The sequence below is a fragment of the Primulina tabacum genome, chromosome 7 (assembly GCF_025594145.1).
Source record: "Primulina tabacum isolate GXHZ01 chromosome 7, ASM2559414v2, whole genome shotgun sequence".
Classification (NCBI taxonomy): domain Eukaryota; kingdom Viridiplantae; phylum Streptophyta; class Magnoliopsida; order Lamiales; family Gesneriaceae; genus Primulina; species Primulina tabacum.
Genome location: NC_134556.1, coordinates 40,541,256 through 40,562,770, shown reverse-complemented (window position 1 = coordinate 40,562,770; position 21,515 = coordinate 40,541,256). Strand labels below are relative to the sequence as shown.

General features: G+C 35.7%; 1 protein-coding gene across 4 annotated transcripts; it reads left to right on the top strand.

Moving 5' to 3' along the window:
* Positions 1-2,157: 2,157 nt before the first annotated feature.
* Positions 2,158-20,490, top strand: LOC142552107 (guanine nucleotide exchange factor SPIKE 1). 4 transcript variants are annotated; one of them, XM_075661735.1, is made up of 31 exons: positions 2,158-2,476; positions 2,855-2,958; positions 4,393-4,555; positions 5,077-5,204; positions 5,275-5,387; positions 5,493-5,548; positions 5,699-5,796; positions 5,959-6,096; positions 6,387-6,698; positions 7,011-7,274; positions 7,517-7,684; positions 7,759-7,950; positions 8,158-8,201; positions 8,756-8,825; positions 9,135-9,296; positions 9,679-9,786; positions 9,942-9,979; positions 10,143-10,287; positions 11,057-11,183; positions 11,821-12,014; positions 13,265-13,395; positions 14,191-14,266; positions 14,405-14,515; positions 14,807-14,989; positions 16,117-16,260; positions 16,372-16,545; positions 16,696-17,043; positions 17,125-17,451; positions 17,549-17,734; positions 18,873-19,844; positions 20,031-20,490. In XM_075661735.1, exons 2-31 carry the CDS (start codon positions 2,875-2,877, stop codon positions 20,283-20,285), a joined length of 5,511 nt encoding a protein of 1,836 aa, XP_075517850.1. In that variant the 5' UTR covers positions 2,158-2,476; positions 2,855-2,874; the 3' UTR covers positions 20,286-20,490. The 4 variants fall into 4 exon arrangements, with proteins under 4 accessions (XP_075517850.1, XP_075517851.1, XP_075517853.1 ...); XM_075661736.1 differs by having other exon boundaries at positions 2,845-2,958; XM_075661738.1 differs by lacking the exons at positions 2,158-2,476; positions 2,855-2,958; positions 4,393-4,555; ... (2 more) ...; positions 5,699-5,796; positions 5,959-6,096.
* Positions 20,491-21,515: the final 1,025 nt, after the last annotated feature.

Here is a 21,515-nt window from a genome sequence, read left to right as displayed (position 1 = left end):
ATATCGCTGCTTTTTTTATTTTTTTTATTATGTCGTAATTATAGCTACAAATCACCCCATTCAAAATTCTTTTTTCCCATTGTTAATTTAATCAATATAGTTAATGATTTAAAATAAAATAATTCTTACTCTACTGAAATTATGGATAATAAAGTCGAGCTCAATACATGGATATTGATTATTTTAATAAAATATTTATAGACTAATTAAAATTAATTGCCTATAATTTTTTTTTAAAACATGTATTAGATGGCAATGGACTGGAACGTCATTATCAGACATCAGACGGTGAAAAAACATTATTGTCAATCTCCGAGCTCGGGTGTATGATTGGGTTGTTTGTGGTTTGGATGCAATTGTCGGTCATGACCGAAATTCTATTTTTTTTTCAAGAACATATCGTGAAATGAGGCTTTTTAATATTTTATTTAAGGACCTTCGAAAAAAAAAAATTTATTTAAGGTGATTATCGATTAATCAGGTTCGTAATTAATGCAATGGTGTTGTACTTATGGCAAGCAAAGTAAACGACGTACTAAAGAAAAACGAAAAACGCTACTAAAGCTGGCAAATATGAATATCGACTGAGCAAAGGGCTTGATAGCAATCGTCCTAATTTGATGGTGGTGAAAGACCAAAGCAGGATCCAACCGTGGATTTTATGGAGTGCAAAGTGAAGGGCACTGTGGTATATTTTGTTTAACATAAATTGTGAAAAGTATACTGAGATTTTGTGTGTATCAGATTTAAACGTTGTTTTAAATTTCGTAACACTTGGTACAACACGCAGCGGAAAAATATAACACAAATAAATAGCTTAAACTAAAATAGCTCAAGGTTAATTGTGCACAGTTATAGATATTTGTGCTTATTTGTGTGGTGTCTCGTGGTAAAATAATCACTAGAAAATAACTTTCAGTTTACAAAAACCAATCGCTAGTGATTTTAGTGAAAATCAATTTTCTCAACATGTTTAGAAAATAACATGCTTTTTAAAACAACTAACAACTCTAAAACGTATTTAATAAAGCAAAAAAACGTGATGCCAAAAAATGGAGCAGTAAAACTTGATATTCAGCCAACACTTGCTCGCGTGTTTTCTGCAGATGTCTCCAACAATCACGGCAACACGTGCAACAACACTCTTCAAAACGACAGCGTCATTGTGAATTGTTTTCGTCCAAAAGATCACGACGTGCAAAAGTGCAACAATAAACAGCTGCTGAAACCTTCTAAGCGAAGAGTCAAAAGCCACGAGAGCAATAATTGAAAGAGAGTCGTCTCTCCTCGGCATGTTTCTCTTATTTATAATCTTTTTATCTCACAAGAAAATCTACAAAATATGTATTTGAGCAACCTTATTATCGAAGCAAATGCTAACGGACTTGATTATATACTTTATTTATTTATTTATATATTTATTTATGTTGTCGAAATACGATTTTGAAAGTTTGTTTTAATTATTACAGGCGTTGATGTATTAATTCGCATTAATCACTTATATTTAAACAATGTATCCGGGCGGGTGATTGTACAACTCAAGAGAACACAACACAAACAATTCATTTCATTAATGAATAGAAAAAAATTATCAATTCACCTAAAAAATCAATGGTCTGCCCAAGTTCAGAATTAACATGCAATTGGCTATTCACACGCATTAAAGTATCTCAATGCATTTTTTTTGAAATTTATGAAAATACTTCTCTAATTTTTTTATAATTAGCTATTCATTTGAATTCGATTTTTTTCAGTCGTGTAATCATGTATAAAGTTTATGACGATGATATTCGCATAAATATCAAGCATAGGCGTAGAAAAAATACTTCAACCAAATCATCACGTTATTATAATTTTTATATTAAATTTCCAGTTCCAAATATTATAATGATCATCATTATTATAAAATGTCGTCTCTAAAATCACATTTTTGATCAAATTGGTTTAACATTTTAATTTTTATAATATAATTGCTGTAAATGTTTCTATAAAAAAATATATTTTAATCACGACTAATCGTTGATATAAAACTGTCTCAATCCTGTTACTTTAGATAAATTTATTAAAAATGACTTTTTTTAAATAATAAAAAGTGATAATTTTTTTGGGCTATATAAAAACGCTGTTGATCGGAAATTAGGAAATTTTACCATTTTAAAAAGTTGGGTGTTTGACTCTTGTTGACTCCTGGGAGGACTTCCCCTCTCTCGCGCAGGTTAAACCCTAGATTACAGGGGAGCTGCCCTCGCCATAGACAACCCACATTGTTGCAGAATACGACACCGTCTTCACCAACTGCTTCTACTAAGGATCTTCGCAACCAATCACACAGATATAATCAGCAAAACGACGGTGTAGTTCCCGATACTCATTTCTCCTCTGCTGTTTCCCATCTTACCAGATCGCTTCGGCTTATATCAATTTTCGAATGTCAAACTACATCAGAGGCTGGGGATCTAGAAGATCTTGGATCTAGGTCATTCTTTGTTTTTATCTCATGTATAAGCAGAAGATATATGCTTTATAGGAAGTTTCACATGTTTTGATTAACTGGTGGAGTACGGCCGTTCTCTTGAACTTTTTGTTTTAAAAGAGTCTAGAAATGGGTCAAATGTACAAAGATACCAATAACAAGTTTGGATAAGGGGCTCGTGGGATACTAGACGAGCTCTTGAACCATTTTAATTTTTGTTCCTTTTTTTTTCTGCTGGGAAGGAAGTTGAGAGGGGGCAGACTACTTTTTTACTTCACTCCACGTTGGTGCTACTAAAATTGTTTCTTTAAACAAACTCGACTGATACATAGTAAGTAATATTGTTATATTGATGGCGTCTTCACCTCAAGTTTGTTTCAGGTCATTAACCTGTGTCTAGCATGGATAATGTGTTGGCTGATGGGCCTCGTTTCCAAAGAATTCCGCGCCATTCCTTTTCTAACTGCTTTAAGTTGGACCCATTGGTGAGATTGTTAATTCAGTTCTGAATAATTTTGATACTGTAGTTTTAGATGTAGTTGGATATGCATATCTAATATGAAGTGGGTCTAGCACTGTTTGTTGCACTTCTGTTAAAAAACTCGTGGAGCATGCTCACGCCCACACCCTGCATGTAGGAAGTAGACTTAGTGAAGGGAGCCCTTACACCTTAGTAAACGGGACTCTTGACATGAAGTACCCATCTAGTGTTGTTTGTTGCACAGTTGTTAAAATCTCATGGAGCACACTCTGCATTAGCTGTTAAGCTCAACAAGCAAAGCCCGTATGCCTAGGTACAGATTTCTTGTAAATCATTACCTCAAAGTTCCTTAAGAGTTCGAAAATCAAGCTGCTTAGGTAAGTCACACCTTGTCGTGTTCTTATTCCACAAGGCACTCATGCCTCGCACCGTCATTACATTTGGTTTATGAGATCGTTAACCACACGTGTCTCTTTTATCCTTCAACTTTAAGTAGCGTGTTATTTATCCCTCGCCTCCCCCTTTCTCTTCAATTATGCCATTTTTCTCAAAACTCGTGCTCTTGGAAGATGGGATGATTTAAAGTTTATTCTTTAACATGCCCCCACATGTAAACTGAGAATCAATATATTCTGAATTAATATCCACGGTGTATACGTGCAAGTATCGGGATGTGTGCAAGTTGTTTGGTATATTGTATACGTTGTATTCGCGCAAGTTGTTTGGTATATTGTATACGTTGTATTCGCGCAAGTTGTTTGGAATAATCAAAAGTTTTATTCTTTAACATGCCCCACATGTAATCCGAAAATCGAAAGTATATATTCAGAATTAATATCCAAGGCGTATATGTTCAAGTTGTTTGGACATTGGGTAACAAAGGCCTAGAAAGAAGCACCCTAGACAATTTGAAAATATTTGGAGTTTTCCGTCTTAGGGATGTTGAACCTTTGACCTCCTGGCTCTAATGCCAATCATGAGATCGGGTTTGGTAGCAGTACAACTATGATCTTGTAAGCATATAATAGTCAAAGCACCTTATTCAGATTGTGGTATTAGTAGGCACAATTATTGATGCTAACAATCCCCTTCCAATAATAGAATTCAACTGCAATTCATGTGAAGCAAATATGTGATTTTTGCTCTGACACAATGTGAGGACCATTTGTCTCAAAAGCTTGAGGTCAAAGGAAGTGACGCAACCAATCATTTTATTCTTTCACTCTTTCTCATGTTTTTTCTCTCAGTAATTTTTCTATATTTCTTCGTCCTATCGTCTTCATCTCCATCTTTAATTTTGTTTTGCGTTCGCTTTTGAACCATGAGTGATTGCTGCATAAACTTGTTGACATTGTTCCTCAGCGAAGACTTATTCTGTTTGAGCATTCAATCAGCCTAATGCTTACACTGTTTGACGTGGTTTGTTATTTTATTACAGTTGGATGACAATTTGGACCAGTGGCCACATCTAAATGAACTTGTGCAGAGCTATGGGACGGACTTGGTCAAAGATGAATACAAGTATGGCCACTATGAAAGCATTGGCCCTATCCCATTTCATAATCAGATATTTGAGGGGCCTGACACTGATATGGAAACAGGTCGGTATACGTAATGCTGATTGATCTTTTTCTTTGTTAGAGGAACATTGTTCTATGCAAATTGAAGTAGATGGATGGTATGTACTACTGTTCTCTCTTTGGAATGAATTGCAATGGACTGTATTCATTTCAGTTCCCTGGATGTAGTTCACCAATAAGAATAACTTTAAACCCTCTTACGTATCTAAATTTCTTTTCTGTCTGGCCCTTAAATAGTAGGTAGGGGGTCCCCCAGGTAAGATATTTAAGTTTTGACTCCAAAATGCATATAAATCATCAAACCATCTCCCTCCCTCCCCACACAATTCCTGCATCTACCCCCTCCTTGCGCCAATCGCAGTAATTGGAATTTCGGTTTTTACACTCAATGGAACTATGGAAGGAGACTTTCTCTTGTCATGCATTCTTTTCCGTGCACCACTACAATAGCATTGTACAATGAGCGTGTTTCTGTAAGATTAGTGCATTTCTGTGAAAGATGCATGCACATGACATAAGGCATGTTTTTATATCATTTGCAGAAATGGACCTGGCTAATGCCAGAAGAGTCACATTACAAGATTCAACGGAGGTAGAAAAGCCTAGCACATCTGGAAGCCATTTTTCAGAATCAAACTTTCATGATCAATCAAATGTTGAAATGTCCAAGGTCTGCGGATGGCATCTCTCGTAATTTATACCACTTAATATTTCTTTACATTTTTATATATCATTTGCAGCATTTCGGAGAATCTCCGCTTCCTGCTTATGAGCCTGTTTTTGACTGGGAAAATGAGAGGTCAACAATATTTGGTCAAAGAATTCCTGGGACTAATATACTTCAGAATAACAGGTTTCTCTGACCGAGTCTGAGTGCATGAGTGTGTGTGGATGTGAAATCTAGTTGCATTGGATTTCGACTCTTTCCAGCTATTTCAAACTCTGTTTTTCCTTGTAGTGGGCTAAAGATTGCAGTGAAGGTGCTATCCTTGTCATTTCAAGCCGGGCTTGTTGGTGAGTTTATACACTATGTTTTTGTTAATGTGAGTTTTTATTCAGGTATTTTATGCCATGCCCTGTCTCTTCTTCTGTTACTCTTGTTTTGGAATCTTGTTTTACCACTTTTTCACTCCCATCTGAAAATACCTGTTTTTCCCCTTGTAGAGCCATTTTATGGCACAATTTGTTTATACAATAGGGAGAGAAGAGAAAAACTTTCAGAGGATTTCATTTTCCACATGTTACCCGCTGAAATGCAAGATGTAAGGCTTAATCCGTTGATGTTGTATTCTGTTTCTGCATTTTTAATTGTAGTCGGGTTTCAGCTGAAATGTCCTTCTCACTGTTGCCTTCCCTTTCCTTTTTGTGCTTTTATGATTTTCAAATAAATTGGTCGTGTACCTGTTTTATGTTTTCATCTCCAGAAAGAAAGTTCTAGTGAGGCACATGGTATCTTCCATCTCGATGCACCATCAGCATCAGTTTGTTTGCTTATCCAGTTAGAAAAGCCTGCTACTGAAGAAGGTGGAGTGACTTCATCTGTTTATTCACGTAAAGAACCAGTAAGCAAAAGTTCAACCTGTCACTTGTCAGTACATAGGTAAATTTTAATGGTTCGTGGACATGAAATGAGGTTATTTGATTTTTGGAAGGTGAGCTTGATGGAATGACCGTTACAACGATGAAGGATAGGAAAATGAGATTTATATTTAGTTAAACCCTAAATTATGTATAATGTCTTCTCACATTAATGGTTTAAATATATCAATGTCGAATTCTCACACAAAAAGTTTTGTTTAACTGATTGTACTTCAACACCTGTTTACATTACAAATGTTTTTCCCTCTAACAGGTTCATCTGACAGAGAGGGAGAAGCAAAAGCTGCAAGTGTGGTCTCGAATGATGCCTTACAAAGAATCATTTGCCTGGGCAATCATCCCGCTTTTTGATGGTGGGGTTTCTTCTGCTTCTGGCGGGTCTGCTTCTCCCAGCAGTCCTCTCACCACAAGCATGCTGGGTTCAAGTTCTAAAGAGGCTGCTGTTGAACAAGTTGCAAAGATAACAGTAGATGGAAAACTGGGCTATTCAAGTGGTAACTCTGTTGTGGTTGAAGTGTCAAATCTGAATAAAGTTAAAGAAGGCTATACCGAGGATTCCCTTCTGGTCACGTTTCATTCACGTCTATTTATTTATTTATTTCTTTCTTAAAACATTTATTTCCTCAAATATCAGTATGCAAAATCTGTGTCTTTGTTGGCCATATTCATTGTTTTCTTTTATGTCTCCCCTCTTCTTAGGATAGGTCCCCTCTTCTTAGAATGGGGCATGAGCAGTTCGCATCCTCCTAATTTTACTACTATCATATCTACTATTTATTTAATTCTTTTTTTTTATCCGTAAATAAGTAGTCATTGAATTCATGATTCTAGTGATGGTGGTTTCTTATTCTAATGATTCTTTTTATTCTCTTGTCAGGATCCTAAACACAAGGTTCATAAACCCGTGAAGGGTGTCTTAACATTAGAGATTGAAAAGCTCCAAACTGTCCAAGTTGGTTCAGAAAAAGCAATGGATAACAAAACTATAAACTATGAGGGCAATCAAAGTTCTGTAGCTGACCGATCCAGTTACAGAATTGATCAAGTTCAGAATGCATATTTGGAGTCAAAGTCCTCTGGTAGGAAAGAGATGGAAAGAAATGGATCAATTACCGGGTTCTCAAATACTGCCACTAATTATGTATGCATCCTTTATAATGATATTTTATAACTTATATAATTTGTGAGAGTTGCGTGACTGGCTTGTGGATATTTTTGAACTTTTGCGATTCTGATGGAAATCATCATTTCAAAATTCAAATATATCTCATGGATAACATTTTTATAGGAAGTAGAACTTGATAAGCCAGTCTAATTATCTGAATTAATATTCAGCCGATTTTGTCTTCTAACCAAGACAAGCCATAATTGTTTTATTTACAGTTCCAAGCTTTTGACTTTCGGTCGACATTGAGGAATGAGCCTTTCTCAGAGCTTTTCCACTGTCTTTATGTTTATCCATTGAGTGTTAGCATGAGTAGAAAAAGAAATTTGTTTATACGGGTTGAACTGAGAAAGGATGATGGAGATATCAAAAAGCAACCGTTGGAGGTAGATTCAATATTACTACGCACTTAAACAAGTTTTATTTGTGTATCATATCGATTGAAAATTATATTCCTTAGGCGATGCATCCAAGAGAACCAGGTACTGCACTTCAGAAATACGTTCACACTCAAATTGCTGTTGGGGCGAGGGTCGCCTGCTACCATGACGAAATCAAAGTTTCTTTGCCTGCCATTTGGGCTCCAATGCACCACCTCTTGTTTACTTTCTTTCATGTAGACCTTCAAACAAAGCTTGAAGCTCCAAAACCTGTAAGAGCGATGTACTCTATTAGCATTTGAGGCATTGTATCTAGTATCTCATACTCGTCTACCTTTTATGGGGCCAAAGACCAGAGTCAATATCAAATTGTTTTCATGTGCCAGTTTCTGGCCATCATATGTCTGTTTATTATGTCAGTTACCTCTTCTGTTGTGTAATCTCATTCAAGTTGTTAATGTTTTGTCTATCCATTGCAGGTGGTAATAGGATATGCCTCGCTTCCGTTGTCAACTCATGTTCAGTATGTTATCGAGTTGACAAGACTTGTTTATATTCCTTAGATTGTCATTAACATGTTATAATGCTGATGCACTTGTTTGTATGCCATCCTTCGCATATTTAAATGCAGTGACAGCATGATAATATACAACCCAGATTAAAACTGCTGTTATCATGAGATTTTAAAGCATGCATGCTTAATTAACAATTGATTTTTTCAAGCTGAGTGTAACTTTTGGAATTTATATGGTTGGGCTGTGATATTGCACATTCCTTCACCCGAGTCTGGTTAAATCACGTGAAATTCAAGAATTCTCTCTGTTAATCTAATTATTAGCAGTGCCTGGTTTTTATTTGCTACATAAATAATGATGTAATGTGAATGCAAAAGGCTGCTGTGTCTGACTTTTATTTGGCAGTATGACTGTAGGAAAGCCATCTGTGCGTTTCTTAAGTAATTTATGTAAACCCAGGACCTCTAGTTGAATTAATTACTAGGACAATGAGTTTTTCTTTCAAATGGGAGTTAACATGCAAAACACTAGATAACATTGTATTTTTCACTGGATTGTGCAGGTTGAAATCAGATATTTCGTTACCTATTATGAGGGATTTGGTACCACACTATCTTCAAGATGGTACCAGGGTATGTCGTGGACAGCAAATTTTAATCTTTATAACTCTATGAATGATTTGTCTTTTGTTCAATTGATAGTGCTTGCTTTGAGCAACTTTTACTAGTCACTAGGCAAATCTTGTTGTGGTGTTCGACTCTTCCACGATATTTGATCCCCCTATCCTAGAATTCATAAAATTGCATTGCTTTCCGATTTGGTTGTTATGAATTGTATTCCTGATTTTAGCTTTTATTTTGTTGCCTAATTGGTTGCATTCAATTATATTGCTGATTTGATAATTATATGTTAAATATTTCGATTTTGGTATTCTTTGGCAGGAGAGAGTGGATTACTTGGAGGATGGCAAAAATATATTTAGACTGAGGTTGCGTTTATGTTCATCACTATATCCAATCAGCGAGCGCATAAGAGACTTTTTCCTTGAGTATGATAGACACATTCTTCGAACAAGTCCACCTTGGGGATCTGAGCTTCTTGAGGTTTATTTTTGTGACTTTGTTATACTGTAGTTTCTTCCTAATTGAGTGAACCATTACGTGCTTCACAGATAATTTTAGTCAACCACGGACTACTTTTTACGCGGCATCTTAATTATATTTTGCCTCTAAAGTCTAAACCTGATAACTATCCAACTCTACTCTGACAATTGAACCTGTTTGTATGAATTCATTGAACTAAATGGACATAAGGGATTTTCTGTTTGTACTTTTTAACACGCAAAGCTGGTAATGTTCCTGGGTTGTCTTTAAATGATGACTTACAAATGAAATAATCTGACCGATGTTCTTTTGATATTGTCAATTGTTGCCATGGAAACCTCTTATTCAATGTTTTCTTAAGCTGGGTCATATTTTTATTCAGGCAATCAACAGCTTGAAAAATGTTGATTCTACAGCTTTGCTTCAGTTTCTTCAGCCTATGTTAAACATGCTTCTCCATCTCATTGGCAGTGGTGGAGAGACTCTGCAGGTGCTTTTATGTTAAATAGCGGGTTTTTATGTTATTTTATTTGTTAGTTAAATAGTGTCCAGGTTTGTTATTTTCTTGCTGTGTCATATGGTTGACTTCTAAAAGAATGTTTTGGTTGTTCATCTGGTGTTTACTGTGTACTTTTCCTTGTTCAGGTCGCAGCCTTCAGAGCTATGGTTAACATTTTAACAAGGTATTGTTTATTGTTACGAATTTCACCAAGAGTACCTTTACTTTTTAGAGGTTGGCTTGTTTCTTATTGTGCATGGTTAGCTAAACGAGTTTGTAACAATTTATCATTTCTTTTGTCCGTGACGTCCAACACACTTTTGTGATCATTTTGTTATGTTATATAGGGTGCAGCAAGAGTCTGTGGATGACGGTGAAAGGAATCTTTTCCTGGTGAACTTTGTCGACTATGTTTTTGATGATTTTGGAGGTCGTCAACCACCTGTATATCCTGGTCTGTCTACTGTGTGGGGAAGTTTGGCCCGCAGCAAGGTAATTTAGTGCCTAGGCTAGTTTGGCATTTAATTCCAAAATACTGTATCCTTGTTTATAGACACGACCAGATAAAAGCAATAAGGATTTCTTTCCATTGTTAGTCTGATTCTCTATATCTGTTTTATTATTCATCCTCAAATGGTATTCTAAAACTTTCAGATCTAATGCCCTTCAATTTTCCATTATGCATGATAAAGAATTTTACTATGTTGGAGCGTAAATTTATGAAATTGCGGGGCATTAATTTGTATTGGGCATTCAAGATTAATTTGTGCAAGTAATATCTTGTGAAGTTATAAAATTCTTTAATATTAATCCAGATTTTCTTAATTATGACTGTACATAAGAATTGGTTGTCTTCTAAACCTATCCTGGTAAAAATGGCTTTGAGTACTGGTTGTTTTATAAAATCTTAAAGGCTCCAATTTTCTATTGTTAGTTTTAAGTTGTAAAAAGCTTCTGCCATAATACAGTGCAAGACGAGTGGAAATTCCAAATACTCCTGTTAGTTTTTCCACTGTTTATGGATGAAATTCATGAATTTTGCCATAGATATATTTGCAAATATAGCTTTGGAACACTCTCCCTAGCTGAGTATCCCTGGATGAGAATTTTGTTAAAGTTTCCATAAATTGACAAACAACTCTGTTTTGGTACATGTTTCTAGTGTTTGTCTTTTTGCCAGTACACTCCATGATTATTTTATTCTATATCAGCGGACACATGCGTAGTGCTTTTATTTCTTAAATCATTATTCGAAATCCAGGCAAAAGGCTACCGTGTTGGCCCAGTCTACGATGATGTTTTGGCCATGGCTTGGTTTTTTCTTGAAGTAATTGTCAAATCCATGGCATTGGAACAGACTCGGTTGTTCTATCAAAATCTTCCCTCAGGTAACTGCTTGCCAAAATTCCGGGGTCTTCCATAATTGCTATCCAGTTAAGATTCAGAATAATTTCCAACCCTTCACAAAATGTTTTTGATTCAGGGACAATGTGGCTGCTAGATTATATAGTTCATTCTAGTGATGGCAAAAGTTTGTTTTTCTTTTAATTTTTATTTGTCCAAGTTAATGTCGTTTTATGTGCATGAGTTTAATCAGTATTTAGTATCTATTATCATACTCCATGTTACTTTATGATGAAGTCTTTTGAAATCGTCTCATTTGCAATGTTAGGAGCTATTTACCGGATAAATTTTTTTACCACCTTAGTCCAGGTTTCACCTCACATTTGCATTGGCCTATAGTTCTAGGTGATATTTTAGAAGTGTTTAGTACCATTACCATTTTTTAACTGTCCAAAATAGAGACCAAGAACAAACTAATATAATTCTAAATACTGGTGATAGCCAAAATCATTTTTCCTTGATACTAAATGAAATTTCATGCACTTGCATTCCAAAAAAGATTTTATTCTTTGGGAAATCTATGAACAATCATCATTCATGAACTTGCTTGCCCTGATTCGTTTCGATTTCATGATCCTCGTTCTCTGGTTCACCTGTTTCAATATGGATTTTTTGGCGTAGGAGAAGATGTTCCACCGATGCAGTTGAAAGAAGGTGTTTTTCGATGTATAATGCAACTGTATGATTGCCTATTAACCGAAGTTCATGAGCGTTGCAAAAAAGGTTTAGGATTGGCCAAATATCTGAACAGTAGCTTGGCTTTCTTTTGTTATGATCTTTTGTCAACAATTGAGCCTCGCCAAGTTTTTGAACTGGTATCTTCTACTTTATTTAAGTTCTTGGAGCTTTGCTTTCTTCTTAATGTTAGCAGTAACGATACTCTAGATATTATGTCACATATTCTCTGCTCCTTCATCTTTATATGCGGTTATGAAAATCCGAGTCTCGGGGGCTGTCGTTCAGAGGCACTAACCGTGCCATCAAAGTTACATGATGGTGGATTTTTCAAAGAAAAAAGCAGTGGTCTCACCGAACGTACCACTTAGATTTGAATTTCACCATTAACGTCGGTTATAGTTTTTGGTAAAAACTCGATCATGCAACTTACCTTAATTCAATGATATAATAAAAGCTTCAGCTGCATCTTCCAGAATATGTCAGTTTTGCTTAAGTTTTTCATACTTAATTGGTTTTCTAAAGTGGTTTAAGGCTGCTCTGATTTTACAAGACATAATTTTACTTCTTACCGGTCCCAATCATGCATAAAAATATTCATAAAGCTATATGCTTTTAGTCACAGTGTTTTAAAAAACCAGTTGCAATAAATAAGTTCTCCTTGTAAGGACGTCAAGTTGATTTTTTTCAGAGGAATATGAACGAGTAAACTATATGCCCACTCATTTCACCACTATTATTGAAAATGCCTAACTTGATATAGAGTGGATTCAGAATTAACTTTAATTTAGTCCATCCAAACAAGTCAGAATTTGAAATCATGGATCTGATGATTTCAAGTCGTATCATTCCAAACGAGACCTTAAATCAATCTCAAACCTTTCCATTTTTATTAAAAAATCTTAATAACCAAATTAGAAAATCCTAAAACGCGACCTTAATTTATAACCAGTTTTCCGGCCTATCAATTTAAAGACTTGTTTATATAGAAAAAAGAAGTTTTCCTTGAATTAAATTGGATGGTATAATTGGAACTCAAACATAACAGCCGCCCTTTAATTTCCAACTGCATCTATGTTTTCAAAAGTCTGTAGTAAATGTGTTATCATTTCTTTTGAGTAGATGGCTAGTGATTGTGCCGCGATAACTTTTCATGAAGATTGTTTCCATGAATTCCTTTCTCCATTTCCCTCGAATTTTTGTTTCTCAAGGAACAAGTTTGCTTTGCATGTTTCATAAGCGACTCATACACTCCATTGTTTGCTTAGAACCTTTTTGTTCTTACCTGACTGTTTGTTTTCTTGTTCTTTTAAGCAAGGAGCCTTGTCTTCCTGTTGTTTAATTCCTGTATGGTAGTTAAATATAACGGGGCTATGTTTGTTGTATATAGGTATCCTTGTACCTCGATAAATTCTCTGGGGTATGTCAGTCAGTGCTGCATGATTGCAAGCTTACATTCTTACAGATATTATGTGATCATGATCTCTTTGTGGAAATGCCTGGAAGAGATCCTTCAGATAGGTAACACTTGCAACTCGTTATCATAATACCCACCATTTAACTTGTACGAGTGCTTTATCCTTTTTGCTGCTGTCATGATGAGTCCTTTCGAGCTACCAAGTCTCTCTCTGCGTGGATGCTTTCAATATGGTGGGCCCGTGTAAATTGCTTGAGCTTCTAAAAAACTCTCTGTCTTCAGGGAATTTTCAGATCCTAAGAACTTTAATAGCTTTACTTGTTCAGTTCTTTTTGGTCAGTAAATTCTATGCATTTGAATGGAGTTCTTCTAGCTGTTGCGAGTGAATTGAGGTTGAAATGGGTTGTAAATATAGTATTTAATGATGATCCTCCCCTTTTTTCTGCCAATTTATCTAGTTATTTCTAAAAGTCGCTACATGTAACTGAAAACTGTGGGTAAAATTACTATTTATGCTTAACCGTTGAGGTCGATGCAGAAATTTAACGATTTTCTGCAATAAAAATATATAGGTCCGGACTTTCAATCGATTTAAAAAATCATGTATCATGTAAGTCTTTGGATAGTTTTAAAAAATATTTTTACCACAGGGCCTTGTTCTTACCCTGAGTTCCTTTAACCCGTGGATATTGTTTTTTTGTATATTCAGTTTGTTAAAGCGTTGCTTTTTTACTTAATGATATTCTCTGTGAATGATGTTCAAATTATATTATATCAATGAAAATGATGGTATTAATGCTATTTCTGTCTGTCGTGGTACTCTCCTATATAAATCTAATCCTGACCACCCTCTATTGAGATGTTCGATGTGCCTGATGTGGTGCACTTATTTGTCGCAGAAATTATCTGTCAGCAGTCCTTATACAAGAGATTTTCCTTACTTTGGATCATGAGGATCTATCTATGCGAGCTAAGGTGTGAAAAAAATATGCGTTGACAGGATATGAAGATTAGCTTCATAATCTATTATTTAACTCGTTGAACTTATGTTCATTTACTTCACCTCTTATTCTCTCATGCCTAATCAAAATATTTCTTTACGAGGATATGCAGGCTGCTAGAATTTTGGTGGTTCTTTTGTGCAAGCATGAGTTTGACGTTCGTTATCAAAAGCTGGAAGATAAATTGTATATAGCTCAGTTATATTTCCCCCTTGTAGGCCAGGTATGTAAGTTTATCTAATCCTTTTGGATTATGCATCGCAAGGCTTAAATTGTCTATACCTTTGTCAGTTAGAATTAGAATTACAACCCTTAGTTATGTTCCATCAGGAATATGTCAATATCACTAGATGTGCTGTGCACAACAAACTTGATTATTCTTTTCATTTGTTGATATTTTCTTAAAATGTTGCAACATATTTTGAAGCAGAAAGACCGACATGTGTTTAATGTTGCTTTCTATGTAGGTTTTGTATTTTTTTGTCTCATCTTTTTCCTTTCTGCATTCTTACAGATACTTGATGAAATGCCCGTTTTCTACAATTTAAGCTCAGTTGAGAAGCGTGAAGTTCTGATTATTATTTTGCAAATTATACGTAATTTGGATGATGCCTCTCTCATCAAGGCCTGGCAGCAAAGTATTGCTCGCACCAGATTGTTTTTCAAACTTTTGGAAGAATGTCTAATTCATTTTGAGGTTACATCTTATATTCTTTTCTTTCTTGGCAAATTTTCAGACTTCTTCTGTTCGTTGAAAAGCTAATGGTTTGTTGATAAACATTTTTATGGGTTAAAATTGCATTTCATTCTCTGATGGTTGTTTAAGTAATTAAGATTGAGTTCCTTCGCTGTGAAAGCCATGCCTACCTTTCCTCGTACCTATTTTCTTGCACATGGTTGTTACTTACTTTTGTGAACCATTATGAATGTAGAATATGAGACTGTGAATACTTGGAGTTTAATCATATAAAATTTCCAGTATTTTTCTTCTAAAATAGCCTAATAGCGATTCATATCCCTCTCATATTCTAATTACTTGATCTTTCTCTTAACTTATTTTAATTTTTTCTAGTAGAAATTTGAATTACTGTCTTCCATGGCTGATGCTCTGACTTTTTAATCGTTGAACTCTTTTGGTACTTTTAAATATCGAGGGCATGGTCCCGATTTAAGGAGACAACTTGATAGGGCATCGCCATGGTTATTCTTCTCTCTCCCATTAATTCCAGAAGAGAAAATAATGTTTCAGAATGGCCCCAGTTTTTCCTTATTGCAACTGGCGAGTTGATTCTGGAGGTAGGGGAAGAGAAGGTGCTAGCATATGCTCGCCCCGTTTGGATTATAGACATCAGACCCCAAGGTGGGCAGCTGTGTCTTTTACAAAAAAATGGAGATAATAATGCGTCCAGACCTTAAATTTAGGAAATATTGGTGTGGACATGTGATGTCCCCTTGGTTCTTTTCTCCAAATCAAAGATCTCTTATGTGGGTGAAGTTTTTCTTCTTCCATAAGTTGCTTCTCATAACTCGACGTTGCCATCTCATGATTGAAGTGTGATGAGCATAAACTTAAGAAACCTTGGCATTATATGTAGTTTCATCAGCTGTACGTTGATCAATTGTGGTTATATTTTACTTGGTACCTCTATTTTCCATGGATGGTGAAACTCTGTTCTTCCACTCTCATGTCAATGGGGTCTTAATAGATCATTTGCTTTACTTGTCATTATGCCATCTCTGGTCTTACATTCCACCTTTTTTTATTTTCTTTTTCTGAACACTTTATTGGCATACTCTCCTAACTTCTAATCACTAATTAAGCAGCACAGAAAACCAGAAGGTGGCATGCTTATGGGAAGTAGTTCTCGCAGTCCGCTAGGAGATAAGCCCCCTTCTTCAAAGTATTCTGAAAGACTTTCTCCTGCAATTAACCATTATCTCTTGGAGGCCGCACGCCTAGAAGTCGGAGTATGTTATGTACTGAGTTTGTTCAATCTTACTTGATGAAGATCATTTTGCAATTTTATGTCTTATTTCATTTCTTTCAGTGCTTAATATCTAAAAGCTCAACTGATGCAGCCTCAAGGGACGCCTGAAAATGGTTATTTGTGGCAGAGGGTCAACTCCCAGCTAAACTCACCTAGTCAGCCATATTCCTTGAGAGAGGCTCTTGCTCAGGCCCAATCGTCAAGAATTGGAGCTTCAACACAAGCGTTAAGAGAATCATTGCATCCAATATTGAGACAAAAACTGGTAGGATGTTTCTGGTGATAGAAAGCTCTGTCCTTTGAAGTATTGTAGTTAGTGTCTTTATTTGCTTGAATTATGATATACCTCCAGTCATTTGGTCATCCTTGATACTAAAAAAATATTCTTAGACATCTAATGCTTCTTTTGTCTCAGGAACTTTGGGAAGAGAACCTGAGTACTGCAGTTAGTCTTCAAGTGTTGGAAACAATTAAAAAATTCTCTGGAACTGTCGAATCCCGTAGCATTGCTACAGATTATGGAAAACTTGACTGCATTACTTCTATATTTATGATTGTCTTCTCACATAACCAACCTCTGGCTTTCTGGAAAGTTCTGTTTCCCGTGTTCAATAGCGTTTTTGAGCTTCATGGGGCTGTGCTAATGGCAAGGGAAAACGATCGCTTTCTAAAGCAAATTGCTTTCCATCTTCTCCGGCTTTCAGTTTTTAGAAATGAAAATATCAGGAAAAGGGCTGTAATTGGGCTTCTGGTACTTGTACGGGTAGGATTGCTTATGCACCTTGCACAATTATTGTTGCCCCTTTTCTATAATTGCTAGATTTCATCCATTTTTGTTTTGCAGAGTTCTTTCTCTAACTTTAAGCAGACTGCTAGATTACGCGTCGTCCTAACTATTACATTGTCAGAATTGATGTCTGAAGTTCAAGTTACACATATAAGATCTGATGGAACACTGGAAGAAACCGGTGAAGCGCGTCGTCTTCGAAAATCTTTGGAGGAAATTGCGGATGAACTGAAGAGCCTCAACATACTCAGAGAGTGTGGTCTTCCGGACATGGCTTCTGTCGCTGGTCATGAAAAAGAGACTCAGTGGTCCTGGTCGGAAGTAAAGACCCTTTCAGACAGTCTTCTTTTCGCTCTTGATGCCAGCCTAGAGCATGCACTTCTGGTATATTTTGGCTTTCCGGATCACTAATATGACATGTTCCATGCCATGAGTACACTTTCCATTGAAATTGTCAATGATGCCGATTCTATTTTGCTAGGTTACTATCATGACACTGGATAGATATGCTGCTGCTGAGAGCTTTTACAAACTTGCAATGGCATTTGCTCCAGTTCCAGATCTTCACATAATGTGGTTATTGCACCTGTGTGATGCACATCAGGAGATGCAGTCTTGGGCTGAAGCAGCGCAGTGTGCTGTTGCTGTTGCTGGAGTGGTGATGCAGGTAAAGTTCTGGTATTTGTGGCTTCTTTAAGGAATACTAAGCACAATTCAGCTTGCCAAGTATTTAGATGACTGGCAGTGGGAATGATTAGCGTTCTTAGGTGTAAACTAAGTAAAAATTTATTAGCATACCCTAATAAAGTTTACTGAAAATTTCAGGAAGCAAATTTACGAAAAACATGTCGAACTCATTATAACATTACATTATAGGCCTTTTGTTAAACTAGTTCAGATGCATCTGCTCTACATTTTTTTAATCCAGTATATTTTTGGACTCATAAAAATCTCGTTATCGTGGAAATGGGTCCTTTTTTTATTGTCTAGAGGAGACTATGGAAATTCTCTCGATTTTATTTCCAACAGATACGAGTTCAAAATTGGGGCATTCTGGTTTAAGCAGATAAGATGTAGCAATTCCATATAGTTTTGGTCCAATTCAGATCAGAGTGGTTAAAAGTATTGGTTTTGCTTAAGCTGAAAATACCAGATCGTAACTGTAATTTAGATTTGAAGAGCAGGCAAGTTATAATACCATGTTGAAAGAAGTGTTTTCAGTACCTTTCTTTAATCACAGCCTCAAATAGTTTCAATTTGTCTTATAATATACCTATCATATGAATTTTTTATGTTAATCTTTCTTTAATAGCACAAACAATAACGGAATGCCAATATTGATTGCGCCAGATAGCTACTATTTTCCTTTTGCTTTGTGACGTAACCTAGTTTGATTGTCATGGTTTATTATTTATGTATTTTCTTTTTAAATGTGTTTGTTTTTATGTTTTTTGTTGATTAAATGAGGTTACTAAATTTACTCACTCGCTGATAAACAAATATTTTTTTATGGTTTCACATTTGGCTTATCTATGTTTTGGTCGTACGCACCTCATATTCACACACATATCTTCAATCAGGAGGTCAGGTTCGAAAAGCCTCGTCTTTTTTTAACTTTTTATGCGGCCTTAACACGCCATTAACAAAAAATTAAACATGACAATCATGGGAACCTGACAGATCTTTCATGGTCATGACTACACCAACTTAACTGGGTCAGGACTTGCTGTAGGATAGTACAAAGTGAGACTTTAATTTAAATCTCTTCATCTCTTGTACTTATGTCAAAATCTACCCATTTCTAGGCTCTTGTAAGTAGGAATGACGGAGTATGGAGCTCTGATCATGTAAGTGCATTACGCAAAATTTGCCCTATGGTCACTGGGGAGATAAATTCCGAGGCTTCCACAGCCGAGGTTGAAGGATATGGTGCTTCTAAACTTACTGTTGACTCAGCTGTGAAGTACCTGCAACTTGCAAATAAGCTTTTCTCCCAAGCTGAGCTCCACCATTTCTGTGCCAGTATCCTAGAACTGGTAATTCCAGTATATAAGAGCAGAAGGGCCTACGGACTGCTGGCTAAATGCCACACGATGCTGACCAATATTTACGAGTCCATTCTTGAGCAAGAATCAAGTCCCATACCTTTTGCTGATGCAACGTATTATAGGGTGGGATTTTATGGTGAAAAATTTGGGAAGCTTGATGGAAAGGAATATGTATATAGAGAGCCTCGCGATGTGCGGTTGGGTGATATAATGGAGAAACTTAGTCATATATATGAGTCGAGAATGGATGGTACAACATTGCATGTCATCCCAGACTCTAGACAGGTGAAATCAGATGAACTGCTGCCCGAAGTTTGCTACCTTCAAATAACCGCGGTTGATCCTGTTATGGAGGATGAGGACTTGGGAAGCAGAAGAGAGAGAATATTCTCGCTCTCCACTGGAAGTGTTCGTGCGAGGGTCTTTGATCGCTTTCTATATGATACCCCTTTCACAAAAAATGGAAAGACTCAAGGTGGGTTGGAAGACCAATGGAAACGACGCACGGTGCTACAGACTGAGGGCTCTTTTCCTGCCCTGGTGAACCGCCTTCTAGTAACCAAGTCCGAATCACTTGAGTTCTCTCCAGTGGAGAATGCTATTGGAATGATTGAAACTCGGACATCGGCATTAAGAAATGAACTTGAAGAGCCACGCAGTTCGGAAGGCGATCAACTCCCACGTCTTCAGAGCTTACAAAGGATACTTCAAGGCTCGGTCGCGGTTCAAGTGAGTTATATATCCTATCTATGTTTAGCCATGATATTATATTTCCTAAAGTTTTTGCATCAGCTAAATTTTCCTTTCTTTTTACCCGATTTAGTTATGTGGAGAATTTTTTTAGATCCAATACCCGGTTTTAGGTTCTCCGTTTGAGTTTTTCCATACACTGAACTATTTGATCACACTTAACAGGTAAACAGTGGAGTCCTGAGTGTTTGTACAGCATTCCTTTCTGGTGAGCCTGCAACAAGGCTCCGATCTCAGGAGTTGCAGCAACTGATTGCTGCACTCCTTGAATTTATGGCTGTTTGCAAGCGGGCCATTCGTGTACACTTTCGGTTGATTGGGGAGGAAGATCAAGAATTTCATACCCAGCTTGTCAATGGATTTCAGTCACTGACTGCAGAATTGTCTCATTACATCCCTGCAATTCTTTCTGAACTTTGATTACATTTTCCCCTCTTTTTATTTATTTCCGATGCGCTCGACTGATTCTGGTATTTCTATAATTTTTCCCGGGTCTTATTGTTTGTAATTGGTCCTATCCACCGTATTTTCTCTGACCTAAGTCTTTACCTCTTGTGTTGTAATTCGTTTGTGCATGGACATTCTAACAGTCCAAGTATATAATTTATGATCGTCTTATCTTGTTTCTTTTGGTTTTCCCCCCTCTATATATAGTGTTTGCATGTCAACTTTAATTTAATTTTACAACTGGAACAACTTAGAATTTATGTTGCTCCAATTGTGGTTTACGAAACATTATTTCGTTATTGTTACAATATCTTAAAATTATTGATTTAAAAAATAGTGATATTAAACGGCACGTGCGATGTAAACTTGATAGTGTGCAACTTACTTCGATGAATCATTCGTATTTTTATTGTCACGAATATGAATTTCTTCCCACAGATTCCAACCTTTATGAGAAAAAGAAATGAGCCACAAAAGAAAGAAGGGTGTGTATTTCAGTGCAGATAATTCTTACCTGGCATTTCTGTCTTACATTATGCAAGTTTTTGTTGCTTTTATTCAAGCTCGATCCAAAATGAGATGTTTGATTACAAGATCCATGGTTTATTAGAAACATTTTTAAATATTTGCCTTTTCAATGACTTTTTTTTAAAAAATAAATAAAATAGATCCGAAAATTTAAATAATTTTTTACTACAATTTCTGTATCCAAAGATTACTTTTTTTTTAAATACTTATTATTGTCTTTAATTTTTTTTAAAAGCGGGATTAATTTAAAGCAGAGCACAATTTGAGCCGTAAGTGACAATTTTGCCCTTCATTGTGTGGAGCTTTCCATCACTTTTCAGTATGTTTGGACAAGTAAAAAAAAATTGAATTTGGAATTGCATTTTAAATCTACGGATTTAGAATTGTATTTGGTGTTTGGTAAAATTTTATATGTAATTTGTAATTTGTTAACCATTAAAATTATTTATTTTATATTAAAAATTCTTGTATTACTATTTTTTAACATTATTTGTTTATTAACAATATTTATATAAATATTTCTATTTTTTTCAAGGAAAAAATTTATTTTGGGACATAAAAAAATTATTTTAATTGAATTTTTTTCAATAAATGCAAAAATTATAAAGTTTATCATTAAAAATAAATTATCGAATTTGATAAATTAAGTTTTTACTATTAAAACAACAAATTTTT